This window comes from Myripristis murdjan, chromosome 11, assembly GCF_902150065.1.
Source record: "Myripristis murdjan chromosome 11, fMyrMur1.1, whole genome shotgun sequence".
NCBI lineage: Eukaryota > Metazoa > Chordata > Actinopteri > Holocentriformes > Holocentridae > Myripristis > Myripristis murdjan.
Window position 1 is genome coordinate 17,016,930 of NC_043990.1, and position 15,269 is coordinate 17,032,198.

General features: G+C 40.9%; 1 protein-coding gene across 2 annotated transcripts in view; it reads left to right on the forward strand.

Annotated features, from left to right (window-relative positions):
- Positions 1-15,269, forward strand: part of znf704 (zinc finger protein 704) — a 54,731-nt gene that overhangs the window by 5,012 nt on the left and 34,450 nt on the right. For both annotated transcript variants that reach the window (XM_030064168.1, XM_030064169.1), the window contains exon 2: positions 3,531-3,724. In XM_030064168.1, the coding sequence (XP_029920028.1) occupies positions 3,531-3,724 (194 nt within the window). The remainder of the gene's footprint in view (positions 1-3,530; positions 3,725-15,269) is intronic.

Here is a 15,269-nt window from a genome sequence, read left to right on the forward strand (position 1 = left end):
CTAATCTTCCCCAAGCCTGTGTAATCCATCTTGTTGTTTTACTCAAGTCTGTGTTTTCACAGAGGGGTTTGCGCACCGCTGAACGTTTGTCTGACCAGCCTCTATCATGAGTGATACTCAATACTCATTTCTCATGGTTTTTTACCTCATTAATCTAAGTAAATTGTTCCCTTGGTGTGTGTGTTTGTACACATGTGAGTGATTGACTGAGGTGCTGTTGCCTTTTCTATAGTCAAGCCTAATCGTGTTACTGTGCTTTGAAATAATGATCTGGCACACACACACACACACACACACACACACACACACACACACACAGAACCACACACACACTCTGGGCTACATGACATACTCCACAACGCTCAGTTGGCGTGGGCAGCTGTGTGTGTCACCCTAGCTGTGTTTTAGCCTTTATTTCAGCGTGTTTTTGAGAGACCGATGGCTTCGGTTACCCGCAAATATATGTTTTTGTGTTGATGTGTGTGAGTAGGTGTGTGCAGGTATTCCTGTGCACGAGCAACCTATCTGTTGCTGTTGTGTAAGAGGAGCAGCACGGCTCAGCTGAGCTTTACATTGCTGCAGGTAGGCGTTTTCACAACATCATGGTAGAAGATCATTCTTTTGCAGTTGTTTCCCTGTGTTTCGGTTTGTTATGGGACTGCACTGTGAAGAGTGAGTAAATGTTATCGTGTGTGTGCGAGTGTGTATCTGTGTGTGTGTTCATGCACGTGCATCATCGGCTCTTAGGGTAGTATGAGGGTAGTAGAGGAGTGTGTGTGGGTCTATGGAGGGAGTGTCTCACCAGAGCAGCTAACAGCAAGAGCTGAGACACTTAAAGAAACAAATGTCACTAGTTCTGTTTCACTCCACTTGACAGCTCAAACACAAACATTCGACATTATGACAGTATAAACTTTGTTTATGCTGTCATAAGCACAACAGCACAAAGTTCTGGAACATTCCAGCAGCCCAAAGCCGTCTTTTGTAGCTTACATCCCCTGATCAGTTGAAAAGCCAGAAAACCAGCAAAATTAGTTGCAAGCTTCATTTTCATTGGTGTGGCACAAACTCTTGCAAAATCCCAAATGTGGGGTTATTAATCTCAATATGACAATCTAAAAGCAGTGTTAAATGTTATCATAATTACCCACTAGAGGTAAACCTGGGACAGCTGATCATGCAAGTTCTATTTCCTTTGACTTGTGAAACCATCTGGTCACTCCGGCCAAAGGAAGTGTTGTTGGCAGTTACAAAATGACTGGACCAATCAGAGGCTGTTGAGGAAGTAAAGTTATGGCTTTGGTGGTAATGACAGTGAGAAGCTACAGTGTACTGAACTGGAAAACAGAAACAGCTAGGCAGTGCGTACCAAGTATCAAGAGTCCTTACTGCGGTGGCCTGGGGTTTGAATCTCACCTGGACCCTTTGCCGCATGTCATGCCCTCTCTCTCCTCTTTCTGGTGTCTGTCTATTGCCACTATCAGATGAAGCAGAAATAAAGCAGAAATGCCAAAAAATGTCATCACCATCACAGTTTCTGCTGTTTGTTTAGCTTCAGCGCTCTTACACTACGTCACATGGCTCTTTTGTTTGATTGTCAGAAATAACTAATGGGCCAGGCGATATAGACAAACTCAAACGTCACAATTTAAAAAAAAAAAAAAAAAAAAATTGGAGGGGGACTACTTTATTAGACAGTCACAGTGGAAAGAGACAGAGCAAGGGGATGACATGCAGCACAGGGTCGGGGCCAGATTCGAACCCACACCGCCACACCGGCAATAATCCACAATGGGTGGATTATCAATGTGAAAGTAGCCTTAGTATTACATGTTATGTGCTCTATGCACTGAGACACCAGGTCACCCCAGATTAGGCCCCTACATGTTGGTGTTGGTGCTTTCACAAAATAATTACCCAATGAGATTTTTGATCAATGATCATCAGTAATGCCTATGTAACAATTAAGGAGATGTTAGATAACCAAAATCCTGGACACTATCTGGTCTCATATTATCATATTGATATGATAGCAATATATTGCCCATCACTAAATAGGCAGATGGTTGATGCAGTCACCCGCTACATGTTTTTGTAACGCCCGCCCCTTTTCCAAATGGTTTGAACCCAACTCTGTTTTCTGAACTGAACAGCAGGAACCAAATTAGAGTATGGCAGAACATGGGGACATTTCCAAAGAATACGGACAGTTTCACATTAACTGCTTCACGGCTGGGATGAGATGCCATTTTTAAAAATCAATATATTGGCACAAAATTGTCATTTTTTTATTATATTTAAAGCACTGTCAAGTTGTTAATAGACCAACTGTGCTCAAGTTCGCTTTATTTTTTGCCCTGTGAGTGAAAACGTCGGTCTTAAACAGATTAATGTCCTTGTTCTTACAAATAAAGTTTTTTGGTTGAAATATCTCTATTAGCGACATTAATGGACAGCCCCTCCACTACAACGGCCACAGTCTGATTTGGGACTTCAGTAGCTTGGTGCGGGGCTCGTTTTCTTTTCCCCACACAAAGTAACAGGACACTTGTTGCTGTGGGCTGTTATGAAGGATGACGAGTGCCGTTTTTTCAGATGATCCGCAGGTTGGTTCTGTTGGTTAGTTTCCCTTTACAGAAACATTAGTTCCAAGTGTCATTTTTTGTGCTGGCTTGCTTTTCAAAATGCAGCCACACCTCACACAACAACTGCCGCATTAGCATCTGAGCAGTTTTTTTTTTTTTCTTTTTCTTTTTTTTGGACCACCTGTCTTAAGTTCAGTCTCACTCAGCAGCCAGTCACAGCAAACTAAACAGTTACTTGGGAAACCCAGTCAGTGTTTCTATTTATTTATTCATACAAAATAAAAAATAATTCAAAACAACATTGATTTGTGGATTCATTTCGATTTATTTGCCATAATCAATAAGTGGTCCCAGCCTTAAATTGTTCAAATTTTCAAGATAGAATTCAGATAATTAATGTTCATCTGACAAAATACAAATGTTTTTGAAATGATTTTAATCTTAATCGTAATCTGCTGAATATGTCAAACTTAATCTCAAGTTTCATCACAACATGAAAAGTAACAGTGGTGACCGATGGTCGCATGGTTGCATCGATCCTATTGCATCATTGAATGTTCAGTCGATGGATTGATCCAGATTGGTGGATCGTTCCACGCCTCTCTGTAGTACCGACGTAATTGAGTTGGTACCGTTAAAAGCACTGGGACCGGTACCCAGCCTCACCAGTCATGCTACTCTACAGTTTCTATTACCAATCTTTTCCATGGTACCTTAATGCAAGGTCAGCTTTGATACAGTTTTGAGTGTGGCAGAATGTACACTCTGCCATGCAATATTTTTCCAGTGTTTTTATGAGCCTTTCCAAAGTAGGCTTTTTCCTGTCATCTGCACAGTTTCATGCCAGCATTTCTTATGGCTCATTCCTTCTTCGGCTTTGCTGTTAACTTGGACACATAGTTCTGCCACAGTACTGACTCACTTCACTCTGCCATCCATCTACAGCACAGCTCTAGTAATGGAGCTGCGGAGGGCCAGAAGGGGGAAGGCGGCTCGCTCAGCCCAGAAGCAGCTGATGAACAGCGGGTAGCGGATGGCAAGCGCACCGGCCGGGCCCTGGATCCCGACACCCGATCAGTGTCCCTGCTGGAGCAGAAACGCAAGGTGGTCTCATCCAGCATCGATGTCCCCCATGCCAGGTAAGACAGATGTGTGTGCGTGCTTGTGTGTATGTATGTGTGTGTGTGGACATATGTGCACATTTACACAACATTCCACCACATCGCAATACCCCTGAAAGTGTGAGAGTGGCCGTCTTCTTGCCATCCTCTCAGGAGGATTTTCGGCTTGGGCATTTGAATGCAATGTTCACTGAAGTTTTAAGACACAGATATGTCATCTTATAAATAGGGTAAGGTTTATATGAGCCGACATCCTGTATTTTCATGTGACCCTTGAAGCCATTTTGGCAGTCTGTGGGATGCAATGCGCTGTGACAGGAGCTCACTTTTGTTCCACTGTATACATATTTTATCATATACCATCATATACCATGCCATCACCTCGATCTCTGTGTTGGGATGAGTGTATTCTTAATCCCATGCCAAGATTTCGTAAATCTTTTTTTGCTCCATAGGATTTTATCTCTCAGTACTAAAGAAATACGTGCAAAACATTATTTTTGAGAAATTCTGTGCTACCGGTTTAACTTGCTGAAGTGGTAAAACACTCTGTACGCAATCAGAATCAGCTAACAGGTCCCACTAGCTACTTTTTTTCAGTTTATACAACCTGAGGCAGTTATGTTAATGACATGTGGCCTTTACACACACACACACACACACACACACACACACACACATACATGTCTCTCTCTGTTTCTCAGACATTCCTTTTACAGCACTCACATACACAAATATTATCTTTGGGTGGTCAGCATAATCCACTATTGGACATGGCCCTCAAATGGGCAATTAAACATTAATATATGGTGGTGCATAGTGGTGAAGTGCCATCTAATAAAAAAAACAACACACTTCCACTGTTAAATGGAAAACACTAATCCCTTGTAAAGTACTGCGCTGTTATCGGACCTTACACTCTATTACGCGTGCAGCAGCTGCTGGGGGGATTCTAATCAATGGCAACATGCTGAAAAGTTCAGTAAAAGCCGCTGTATTCCACGCCCCATGTTAGATTTAGTATTTATTTGCTGATGAATCATTGATTAGGTTTTCACGATTCTCTCTCTTGTTGCCAATTAAGAAGAAATAAATTCAATCTATCTCAAGGCCGAGGAAGATGTCTTATAACTGCCTTCTTGCATTGCAATAATTTGGATTTATATATTGTTATTGCTGAATGGCTTATTGATTACTCCTTTGTTCTTGTATGAGTTGAACTTAGCTAAGGGATCATTTTATAAGGTAAACTCCTTTGTTTCTCCCAGATGACAATTTGACTGGAAGAAAGCTATGAGTAATGTTTTATAAATACTAATGAACCCTAATCTTAGCCTAGCATCGCCAGACCATTTTGCAAATGTGAATTAGTCTGGGACCTCTCAGTTTATTTCTGATTTCCGAGGAGCAATATCAATGGTCGCGGACCAGAATGCCTCTGGAAACAATTGGATAGACCTACAACCAATCAGAAAGTGAAACGTGACAAAGCACTGACCAACTATTTAGCCTCAATGATGCTCCTTGTATGCTCATCGTATCAAACCCACCCCATATTAAATAAATGGTTGCGATTGGCCTGACCTGGTCCAGGTTTGCTGGGCCAGGTTGTCTGAACAGAAGGGGGGCCAGACCAGTCTGCTACAGCAAATAACATGAGCTCAAAGTTTTGACTGGCCGCTAGTGTGGTTATGCACGTCCAAAATTTCATGACCACATTTAACACTGAAGTTGCCTTATTAGACAAAGTTTTAACCTAACTGTACCCTGTTCTGTAAAATAATGCCTGGCTGGACATTTTTTGAAGCTTCACTGATTTGAGAAATTTAGTAAAACTGATCAAAAACAAAGGTTAGGTTAACAATTGAGCAAACTCTGTGACTCATCCTATGAGCTCCTTGAGTCCTTGTGTTGTGTATCTAACAGCTATACTGGGAATTGAGCAGCTATGATCTAACCAAAACCTTTCTGCCGCATGCTAGCAGAGAAACCATCAACGTAATGAGAGTTTTTTAGTTGTGCATTTTCGTAGTGTGCTCTGCCAACACGCTCTGCTCTCTGTCTCATCTTGTTTTCCGAAGCTTCTCCTGAGCAATTTAGTCATCCCCTGTTAAGTATGGAAGAAAAAAAAAATAACTTGACAGCAAATGAACAGTGTGAGCTGTATGAACGCCCTTGTGCAGGGAGGACGCCCTTGGCACAGTCAAAGACATCCTGGATGATGATGATGGTGGTGGGTGGAGAGGTGGGGGTTGGAGGTGTGGGGTATACGTCTTTGTTCAATATATAATTTGACACGAAACTGTGAAGTCGATAATCTGGTTAGTGTCAACTCTGTGTTTTTCAGGATCGTTACAGAATGTTAGCATGAGGCTTTCCGTGCTGTGTGGTGTTACGTCCCATATACCTTCAGGTTTGTGAAGGTGTTCAGGAGTTTGAGTCAGTCTTAACTGGCTCTCTCCTTACATATTAATGCTGAAATGATTAGTCAGTTGATATAAAATTAATCTGTTATAATTTGATAAGTGAATCGTTTTCATTTATAAAGTAAAAGTCTCATACGTTTGCTTAGCGTTGTATTTTTAAACCATGTTGCTCTCCAGCCTCCTGTGCTTTTTTTGTTTTTCTTTTGTTTTTGTTAAGCCTACTAAGCCTATGTACTGTGTTTCTATCTTAGTTTAAATGTTGTATTAGTTTAAATGTTTTTATGCACTGTAAGCATTTTGAGATCATTTGTTTGATATAAAGTGCTACAAATAAAATTTATTATTATTATTATTGTTCAAAGCATTATATAGAATCAGTTCTTTGGGGTTTTTAGCTGCTGGACTAAGGAACAAGACGTCACTGCTTCCCTTGAACATTTATCATAATTTTTTGACATTTAGTACATTAAGTGATAAATTGAAAAAATAATCAGCAATGAAAACAAGCAATAATTGTAATCCTATTCCCAATCCATGGCCACAAATCTTGTGATCATGTAGAGGATTCTGTTGTGTATGACAAGTCCTAAATTACATCATCTTCAAAAACTGCCTTCAAAAAAACTATTTCAGCCCATTCATGTTCACACAATGAACAAAAAGTTCATCCCTTCAGTATCTTTGAAGCAGGTATGAACTGCTACCTCTTTTTTTTTTTTTTTTCGAAGTTATCCCTACAGTGACCTCTTCAGTGCATGGTGCCATTATTGCCTTAAGATTAGGATCCATGGCTCTCATCCCCTGCACACCTGCGACTGATTTTCAGCCTTGCTCCTCTGCTGGGAAAGAAATAGTACCGCCACGTCCCACGGAGTAGTGTTTATCCATAATGGGGATGTAGTAACTCGGGATTGAAAGAAAGAGAGGGAGGGGAGAGGCCTGGAAGGATGGAGAGCGTAAGAGAAAAACAGTGAAGTGAATGTGTGTTACAGGGGAACCAGAGAGGAGGGCAAGAGAGGGAAGGAGATGGAGAGAGAGAGCCTGTGTGAGATTGTGTAGCTGTGAAGATAACAGTGAAATGGAGAGGGAGAGAATGTCTCAGTTTTTTTTTTTTTTCAGAGCTAACTCCCCAGAGAAGTTTGACCTTGAGGTTGTTAATTGTGCTCTCAAAAGTTCCCTTTCTGCGGGTGATTTACCAAGAAAATGTCTGGCTGCTTGATGGCTCTCCAGTTCCGCGGTAACCCAGATACAATAGGTTTTCTACCTCATTGGGAGCCTTTGAAGTACCCCAATGCCATGTACGCAATCATTTTGAAAGCAGAGGAAAAATGACGGTGTGCCATATAGATGTTAGACCGCAGGGGTTTTGTGTAGCTACATTTCATGGCCCTGTCAGCTGTTCTGGCTCTCATTACTGTATCGAGTAGCTTCCTTCATCGTATTTGTTTACAGTACATTTACCCCACCCATACTCTGTAAAATCTTGCACCAAAAAATCAATAGGTGTCATACCATGATTGACCTATTTTCCCCATCACCCCAACTCCCAAATGCCCCAAGAAACCGTTTTCTTTATGAAACGTTTATTAAAAGTGCTGTGTCTCGAAATATGGCAGCAGGAATTGCTCGCTGTGGCAGATTTCTGATTTGTTTACAACATATAGTGATTGCTTCATTCTCTTTTTACTTCACTGAATGCTCAGACACTCCAGCACTGTCAGACTGTGGTCTTATCCAGCTGCTGCGCCTGGTCCCTCTTCCAAGGGCTTATGTTTTCTCTATGCAGGAAATGGTCAATTGTAACAAGAGCTGGCGGGGGCAGACCAGTGGAAACGAACGGCTTGGCTTTTGACAAATAGTCTTCTGGAGACTAATTGCTAGCAGGGGAAGTGAAGTATAACCTTAGTTGAAGGGGAAATCAAGAGAGTGCCTTGCTTATTATTGCAAAACCCAACAACAACAGATCACAGATTTAAAGTCCTATCTCTGCTAAACCGCTGACAGCCCTCCCTGTTGAGTGTGAACTAAGGTTACTCATGTTACTGAAAATAACTGGACCCTTTGCTGTTCTTTGTTTCATTGTGGACAGCTGAGACTTTGTCATTTTTTCTGTTCTTTTTTTTTTTTTTTGTATATCCAAGGCCAGTACATGGAACACTGTTGTTTTATCTGACTGATTACGTGTGCCTCCCACCTAGCCGTAAATTAAGGGGGAGGGTATAGGGATTTCCAACTTCAAAAGCCCCTTTGTTTGAGGGCCAAATCAAAATGCTCCTCTAGTGTATAATTGTTGACCATTGTTATTGACGATCAGTGTGTTTACAGTGTGCTGATTTCACTATGCAGAGACGAGCATGTGTTCCACACTTGGGGCCTGATGCACCAGCCAAGTAAGACCTGGAACGGGGCCAAAGACTCCCCATCCTGTACAAAAGGAGGCCCAAAGGGACTGTCGAATTATCGTTTGTCCATTGATAAAGCGACATGGCTTCATAATCTGCTTTTTTCCCTCCCTTCTGGTATCGTTTTTTTTTAACAGTCATTTCTTCTCTTTTGGCGTCGCAGTGTAGTTGTTACTGCTTTTACACACTGTATCCGTGTTTGTGGCAAAGGAGGACGTATGAATTTCGAAATAAGAGAAAGGGAGGGAGGCAGGGGTGTGTGCATCGGTGCAATGTGGGTTCTCCAGAGAGTGAGTGACAGAGAGAGGGAGAGAAGTAGAGTGAGAGACGCTCAGTATTTGCCAAAGAAAACAATTTTCCCGGTTTGGATGCCAGTTGAGTTCAGAAAGCATGTGATTACCATCTGAAAAGACTGCTCTCATGCTCTCTCTCTCTCTCTGTCTTTCTCTCTCCGTCTCTTTTGCTTTAACTTTCTTACTCTCCATAACTTTTTCTCTCACACATATTCACTGTCTCACTCTCTCAGGCTCCAGCTCCACATACTATTATCTGATTGAACTCTGAGAATTTTTCCTTTAGTGTTTTACTTCCTTAAACCAAGCGTGTTGAGTGAAATATTCTGTAAAACTTTATCAGATTGGCCTGAGTAGCATGCAGCTAAAAATACCAAACTGGTTTTTGTATTTATATACAAAAAGACATTGCTCAACATGTATAAAAGAGAGTGCTTGTTGTGCCACAGCAGTGGCTCCAAAAGCCAAAAACATTCCGCAATATGTCCTGGTGGCATACCAAGAGACAAAATAGCAACTTGGTTTCACTGTGTTGATTCACATACATGGACATTGTCAACACAATCTTAATTTCTCTCTATGTATAGCATACACCCCATGTTATTTAGTGATGTGTGTTTCAGTAGCAGTTGCTGAAAAAGGATTAGGAGTGTCCAGTGGTATATTGATCCATTGTACCAGGAGGAACTTAATACAGTCAGAGGCATGAAGGTAAATGATGTGCATCCCAGAATACACACTCCTTATTCAATGTCCAAATAAATATTTTTCTTTATTTTGAATTGTCCTTTTCACAATAGGTACAAAGCCCTTTACAAAGGAGAGCAAGGACTGAAACATGCTACAGTTAAAGTGAAAAACATTGCAAGAAAAGCAAGCATGATTTTACAAGATGATGCAGATTTGGACAGCTCATCAAGGAACGTTGTTCCAACATCTTGGAGCCCTGATGTCTTACAGTCTACATTAAGAGTTGTATAGGAAGAGTTGTATAGGTCATGAAATTCAAAGGTCTGCCATCAGTCTTGGTATGTTATGCTTTTGTGTCTTTAAAGGAAAATCTTAAAATCAATTTCTAAAGTGTCAGGTAGCTGATGTCAAGATGCTGAAATTGGAGCGATATTATCTCATTTTAGACGGGGTTCAGCACAGTATTTTGTTCAGGGTTTGTAATAATCAGATCCATTATTTACTCTTTCACTCTCCATATCATCATGAAAACTCGATATGATTGAACAAAAAAAAAAAGATCTTCCCTCTGGCAGGCAGGTTGCTGACATAAATGCACAGGGACTGTAAAAACCAACGGAGAAATAAAACATTCAGCCTCATCATGACAGTCATGTTTTATTGCATGGCCTAGATGACAGCTTATTGAAAGATTTTCATGAAGGAGTCGTGTTTTTATTGAACACAACACAAACACATGTGAAATCAAATCAATGCTGTCCATTCTTCATACGCTCTTGCCATTTCCAAAAGCATAAACCAGTAAGAAGTGCCATGCTATAAAAAATGGCTTAAACTGGCCCGCGCTGAGGTTTTCACTGGAGTTTACCTCGGTTAAGACTGAAAACACATTCAGTGGATCATCCAGAATCTCTGGTTTCAGGGACACTTTCTGAGTCTCCATGGGCCCACCCTGCCCGCTGTTAACTTGATCTTAGATTTAAAGCACATAGACTGAGCAGAGTGAAAGCCCTCTCACCCTTTGTCAGTATTCATGGCACAGCAGCGATGGCTCCATTGATTTGGTCTGTGGCGGCGAATTCTACAGGCTCTTGCTCCGGAGAAAGCGACCACCTATGATGCCGCAGCAGTGGAGCTGTGAGCTGAAATTTATATGCAAATTAGCTCTTTAATTAAGTGTGCTCAAAATCAGTGAGTGTGAGTTTGACTGAGGGAATGGTTAACCATGGATTAGTAGACAATTAATCCAAATACGATGTAATCTTTTGCCAAAACCATTGGACCCTGGCAAGGATATGTAGGCAATGTGTGTGTGAGTTCAAACCTGAATTCACACTCACTCAATAGATCTCCGACCCATTCGCTGCTTCATTAGCTTGCTTTGGCTTTATGACATGCTAACAATATAATACAAGCTATTTAGAATAAAAACATTCTTGTGACAATGGTCAGCACTGTCCTCATGCACAGTGTTCATTGCATACAGCTTAAATGATTAGCACAGCAGTGCGTACAGTATTTAAAGCATTCAGCACCATCGAAATCCTTTAGCGATTACTTTGACGCTAGTAAAACGAATCGACTCATCACGTGCGACATTCATTTTGAAGCCATCAGCAAAAATCTATTTACAGTTATTGATGTCATAAATAAATATAACACAGCTTCTAAGGAGTTTTAGCACTCTTTATGGCTGTCAACAGACCATGAATAAATGTGTCGGTTTGACACTATCGATGTCATAAATCAACATATGAATCAATCTGGAGCCTCATAGAAAATGTCAGTAATATGCTAATTTGTTGTATACCGCTCTTGTTGTATCCGTATAGTAGTCTTCTGTTCAATCATTCCCTGCCTGCTGTCTATAATGCATAGTGAATAGCGTCAAAGCCAATGTTTATGTGACAGTAGGCTCTGTGGGCCCTCTGTTAAGTTGAACTAATCCATAGTCCCCAGCTTTAATGGACTGATAGGACAGAGTGCAGCAGGGAAAAAGCTCTAATAGATTGTATCGACAGATGTGCATTATGCTCATCCACGGTATAGGCAAGGTGGTACTAATTGACGGCAGTGTCAAGTGTCACACACTGTGTCCAAACAGACACGCTAATGAGGAGGTGAAATTAGCAGCATCTTATGAGCAAACATGGCATCTTTTACTCAGGAAGTGAAACTTTTACTCGATCTGGACATCCAAGTTGACAGACAGTGAGTAATATTAAGGTTCAGTTCCCCTTAAAGTCAACAGGCAAAGCAGCCATTCACATTTGTGCTGGACAAATATGGCTTTCCAAGTTTGTATACGTCAGAATCATTTGGTTATTTTTATTGATTGGTTGATTGATTGATTTTTGATGACAACTGAGAAACGGGACTTTGCTAGTGATTGTGTCTTGAATAATGGTTCTCCTTCTGCTGTAATTTTGTATTCATATCACTTTTCTCATGAAGGAAGTTTTTGTTAAGGGCAAAGGCATTGTGACATAGTGTGTGTGTGTTTGTTGAGGGGGAGCTGCTTTAAGGTGACATGCTTATCAAGTGTAACCTATTAAAAACAAACCCAGCCCCGCAAAAGCCCCCAACCCCCACCCTTCCACATCATTTCTAATTATGGCCATCAATTTAAAGGCTTCATTGCCCTGTCTGTTTTGAATTATTGATCTCTGTCAGGCTGACAGGCTTTATTAATTAAAATGGAGATGTACTAATTAAGAACGCGGCGTGAGGGTGTCATAATTGTAGCCCTATTTTAATTTGGGTGTCGCTCATCAATTTTATCGCGGTTTAGCAGAGTGGGCGCAGTGTGACGGAGAGGTGGGCAAAGGCAGGGTGGTGGTGCCCTGGCAAGATGTGTGTGCGTACACGTGTGTTTTTGTGTATGCATGCACATTTGTGTGTGTGTACGCATGTGTGTTTACTCTCCCCTCAGGCTAGATGTCCATCATTTCACTTTTCAGATTGTCAGCATCCTCTGAATGAAAGACCAGATGTCATAATGACTTTCTTTCTTTGTTCATGACAGTTTGCATTAGGACATTAATTATTCTTAGCCATAATCCAAAGAGATAACTGCAAATTTAATGCAAAGAAAGGCCCTCATAGAGCACATCAGTAAGATAGTGATACCATCCAACAAAGGAACCTCTCCCTGGCTCTCAGCAGCTGAGAGAAGTGGTGACAGAGAAGTGAGATAAATTTCATACAAGTTTTTTTTTTCCCTTCAATAACTTCCCCGTCTCATACATGCATACATTTTAAAGGGCAGATCTATCCTCTGATTCCTCTCATTGCTCCCCCAGATGAAAGTCTCTTAGACATGGAATGAGATGTGGAAAAAGGCTGAGCGGAGCGGTGACTGCCAAACAATTTAGTATGGTTTATGCCTTTCACACATCTGTTTGTGAGAGCACACCTACGTGTGTGTGTACATGTGTTCAGGCGTACTTGTGTATGTGGGTATGTTAGTGTGCATGTGTATTCACGATGTCGTCTTTTCTTACTATTAATAAATCAGCCCCTCTGTTTTTTTTTGCTGTTTGTTTTTTTTTCCCTCAGTCTCTTATACACTGTGAGTCTGGCCCCCCTCAGACGCAGCACGCAGGTGTCGTTCCTTCCCCAATAAATCCAGTCCTCCCATATCTCCTCCAAAGCCTTCAATCAGTGGGCCAGACGCAGGAAGAGATATACAAACAAGTATCTTCTTATTTTTGTTTGTATCCACAATTTGTTCTTATTTTGTTAATACCTTTTGATTTCCTGGATTCACCCATGTTTTCTTATTTTGCTTTCCTCTTAGATAAGAGAACATTTCACAAGTGGTTGAGAGCACTCTTACCAAGATTTCTCATAGTCAGAGTCTACAATTCGGTTTTAATACATAAAAATATGTATTAAATGAATATCAATGCGTAATGCATTTTTTATGTTAGAGTAATTATAATATTAAAATAAATATTTGAATGCAGACCTTTGAGTATTCCGTCAAATAATAGCAAAACAGTCTAAAGACTACGTCCGGTATTAAAAATAGTTATATGCATAAATAAATTTTTGAGTGTTTGTACAAAAAAACTGCATCTCTGTCAGTGTCCATTTTAATATTGAACCATTTTATTAGCAACTGTGAGTCCCTTTGCTGAGACGAAATTCACAGTATCACAGATTTTTTGCCATTGTTGGCTTTTTGATTTCCCTGTAAAGCTAGTACTGATGCTCTTTAAAATCACATTTTCCTCTATTTTTTCCAAGTTCATTTAACAGTACTTAAGTTTAGGTCCGTTTAGTTTAGACCTTTATTGCCCCAAGAAGGGAAATTTGACTTGGCTCAGAACTCACAAGCCACACAATCACAATCAGCTCTGAACTCAGCTGTTGAACTTCTTTTTCTTCCTGCAGCATTGTTTGGTGCCATCTCTAATTCTTCAGCATGCACTTAAACACGGCACAACAGCTGCCCTAATATAGTGTTTAGGGGGCGGTACCTTATGCCCATGACAAATGCTTAGACACACACCCCCAGTTTACAAACAGGTTGAATTCATCACTCGGTACACCAGGGTGCGTACGCATGGTTAAGAACGTTTGGTGCATCTGGAGTTGATTTCTTACTCACTTCTCTTAACAGAAAAATAAAAGATGACACAGGAGACAATTAAGACAGTGTTGTTGCATCTGGCCTGATTTTTTGGCGGTGTTTCCATTCTGTCAATAGTACACACCACCGTAAGTCTACGAAAGTCAATGGCCATGAAAACACAATAAGACACGAGTTATCTGCCAATTAGCAGTTTGAGAGCACAGGAGGTGATGCAGCGCTGCAAGAGAACTGTCCTTGAGTCCCCAGAATACCCTTCAGTATTGTCAATAGCACACATTTGCCAGTGGCAAAAAAAAAAAAATACATCATCTACACCATACATCAGTTGTTCGTGCAATCCTAGTCAGACTGGAAAATGTTTACAGGTAGTCTGTTAAATCACTTTCCTGTACATTTATACAATCACAACAACCATACAGCACTTAAAGGTGTGGAAAAACGAGTTAGAGAATAATCTGCTCTTTCAATATGATCTTATCTCATGTAACGAGTCAAAAACACAATGCCTACACTCGTGTTAATTCCCAGATGAGGTATGCATGCCTTCTGGACCAACAGATGTATAAATGATATTGTACACCACTGGAAAGGCGGTAATGTATTTAGCACCTTGGCATGTAATTTTACCTCCAAGAAAGCAAAAGGATAATTATTCGCACACTCTGCAATCATGCGGGTTTAATGTGATGATAGCGCGACACGCATTTAAGAGCCTTTCATCACGGCTGTCCTTGATCATTTATTCTGCCAGTAGTTGCTCAGTTCTCACCAGGGAAAGTTTGATCCAGCAAGTTTTGTACAGTGTAACTTTGTTGACAGGAATCACATCTAGGCCAAAAGAAGGTATGAAGTTGATCGACTATCTCAAACACGCAGTGTCTCAACAGTTGGCATACCCAGAATTTTGCTTAGCGCTGTTGATTTCGCCACACTGTTTAAAAGGCCTGACAGTCAGTCTAAACTTTCCCACAGACGTCCTCTTCAACAAAAGAGCCTTGTGCTGTGAGAAGGAAGCAACACAGTTAATTGAAAGTCAGCCATTTGTTGATCAGTCTGACATCTAACAGCCATCTGCCGGGGCCGATCTGCATAAAGTGTTCCCAAATAGAACAGTGGAATATCCCTTTACTTCGTAATCCAATAAGGGGCTTC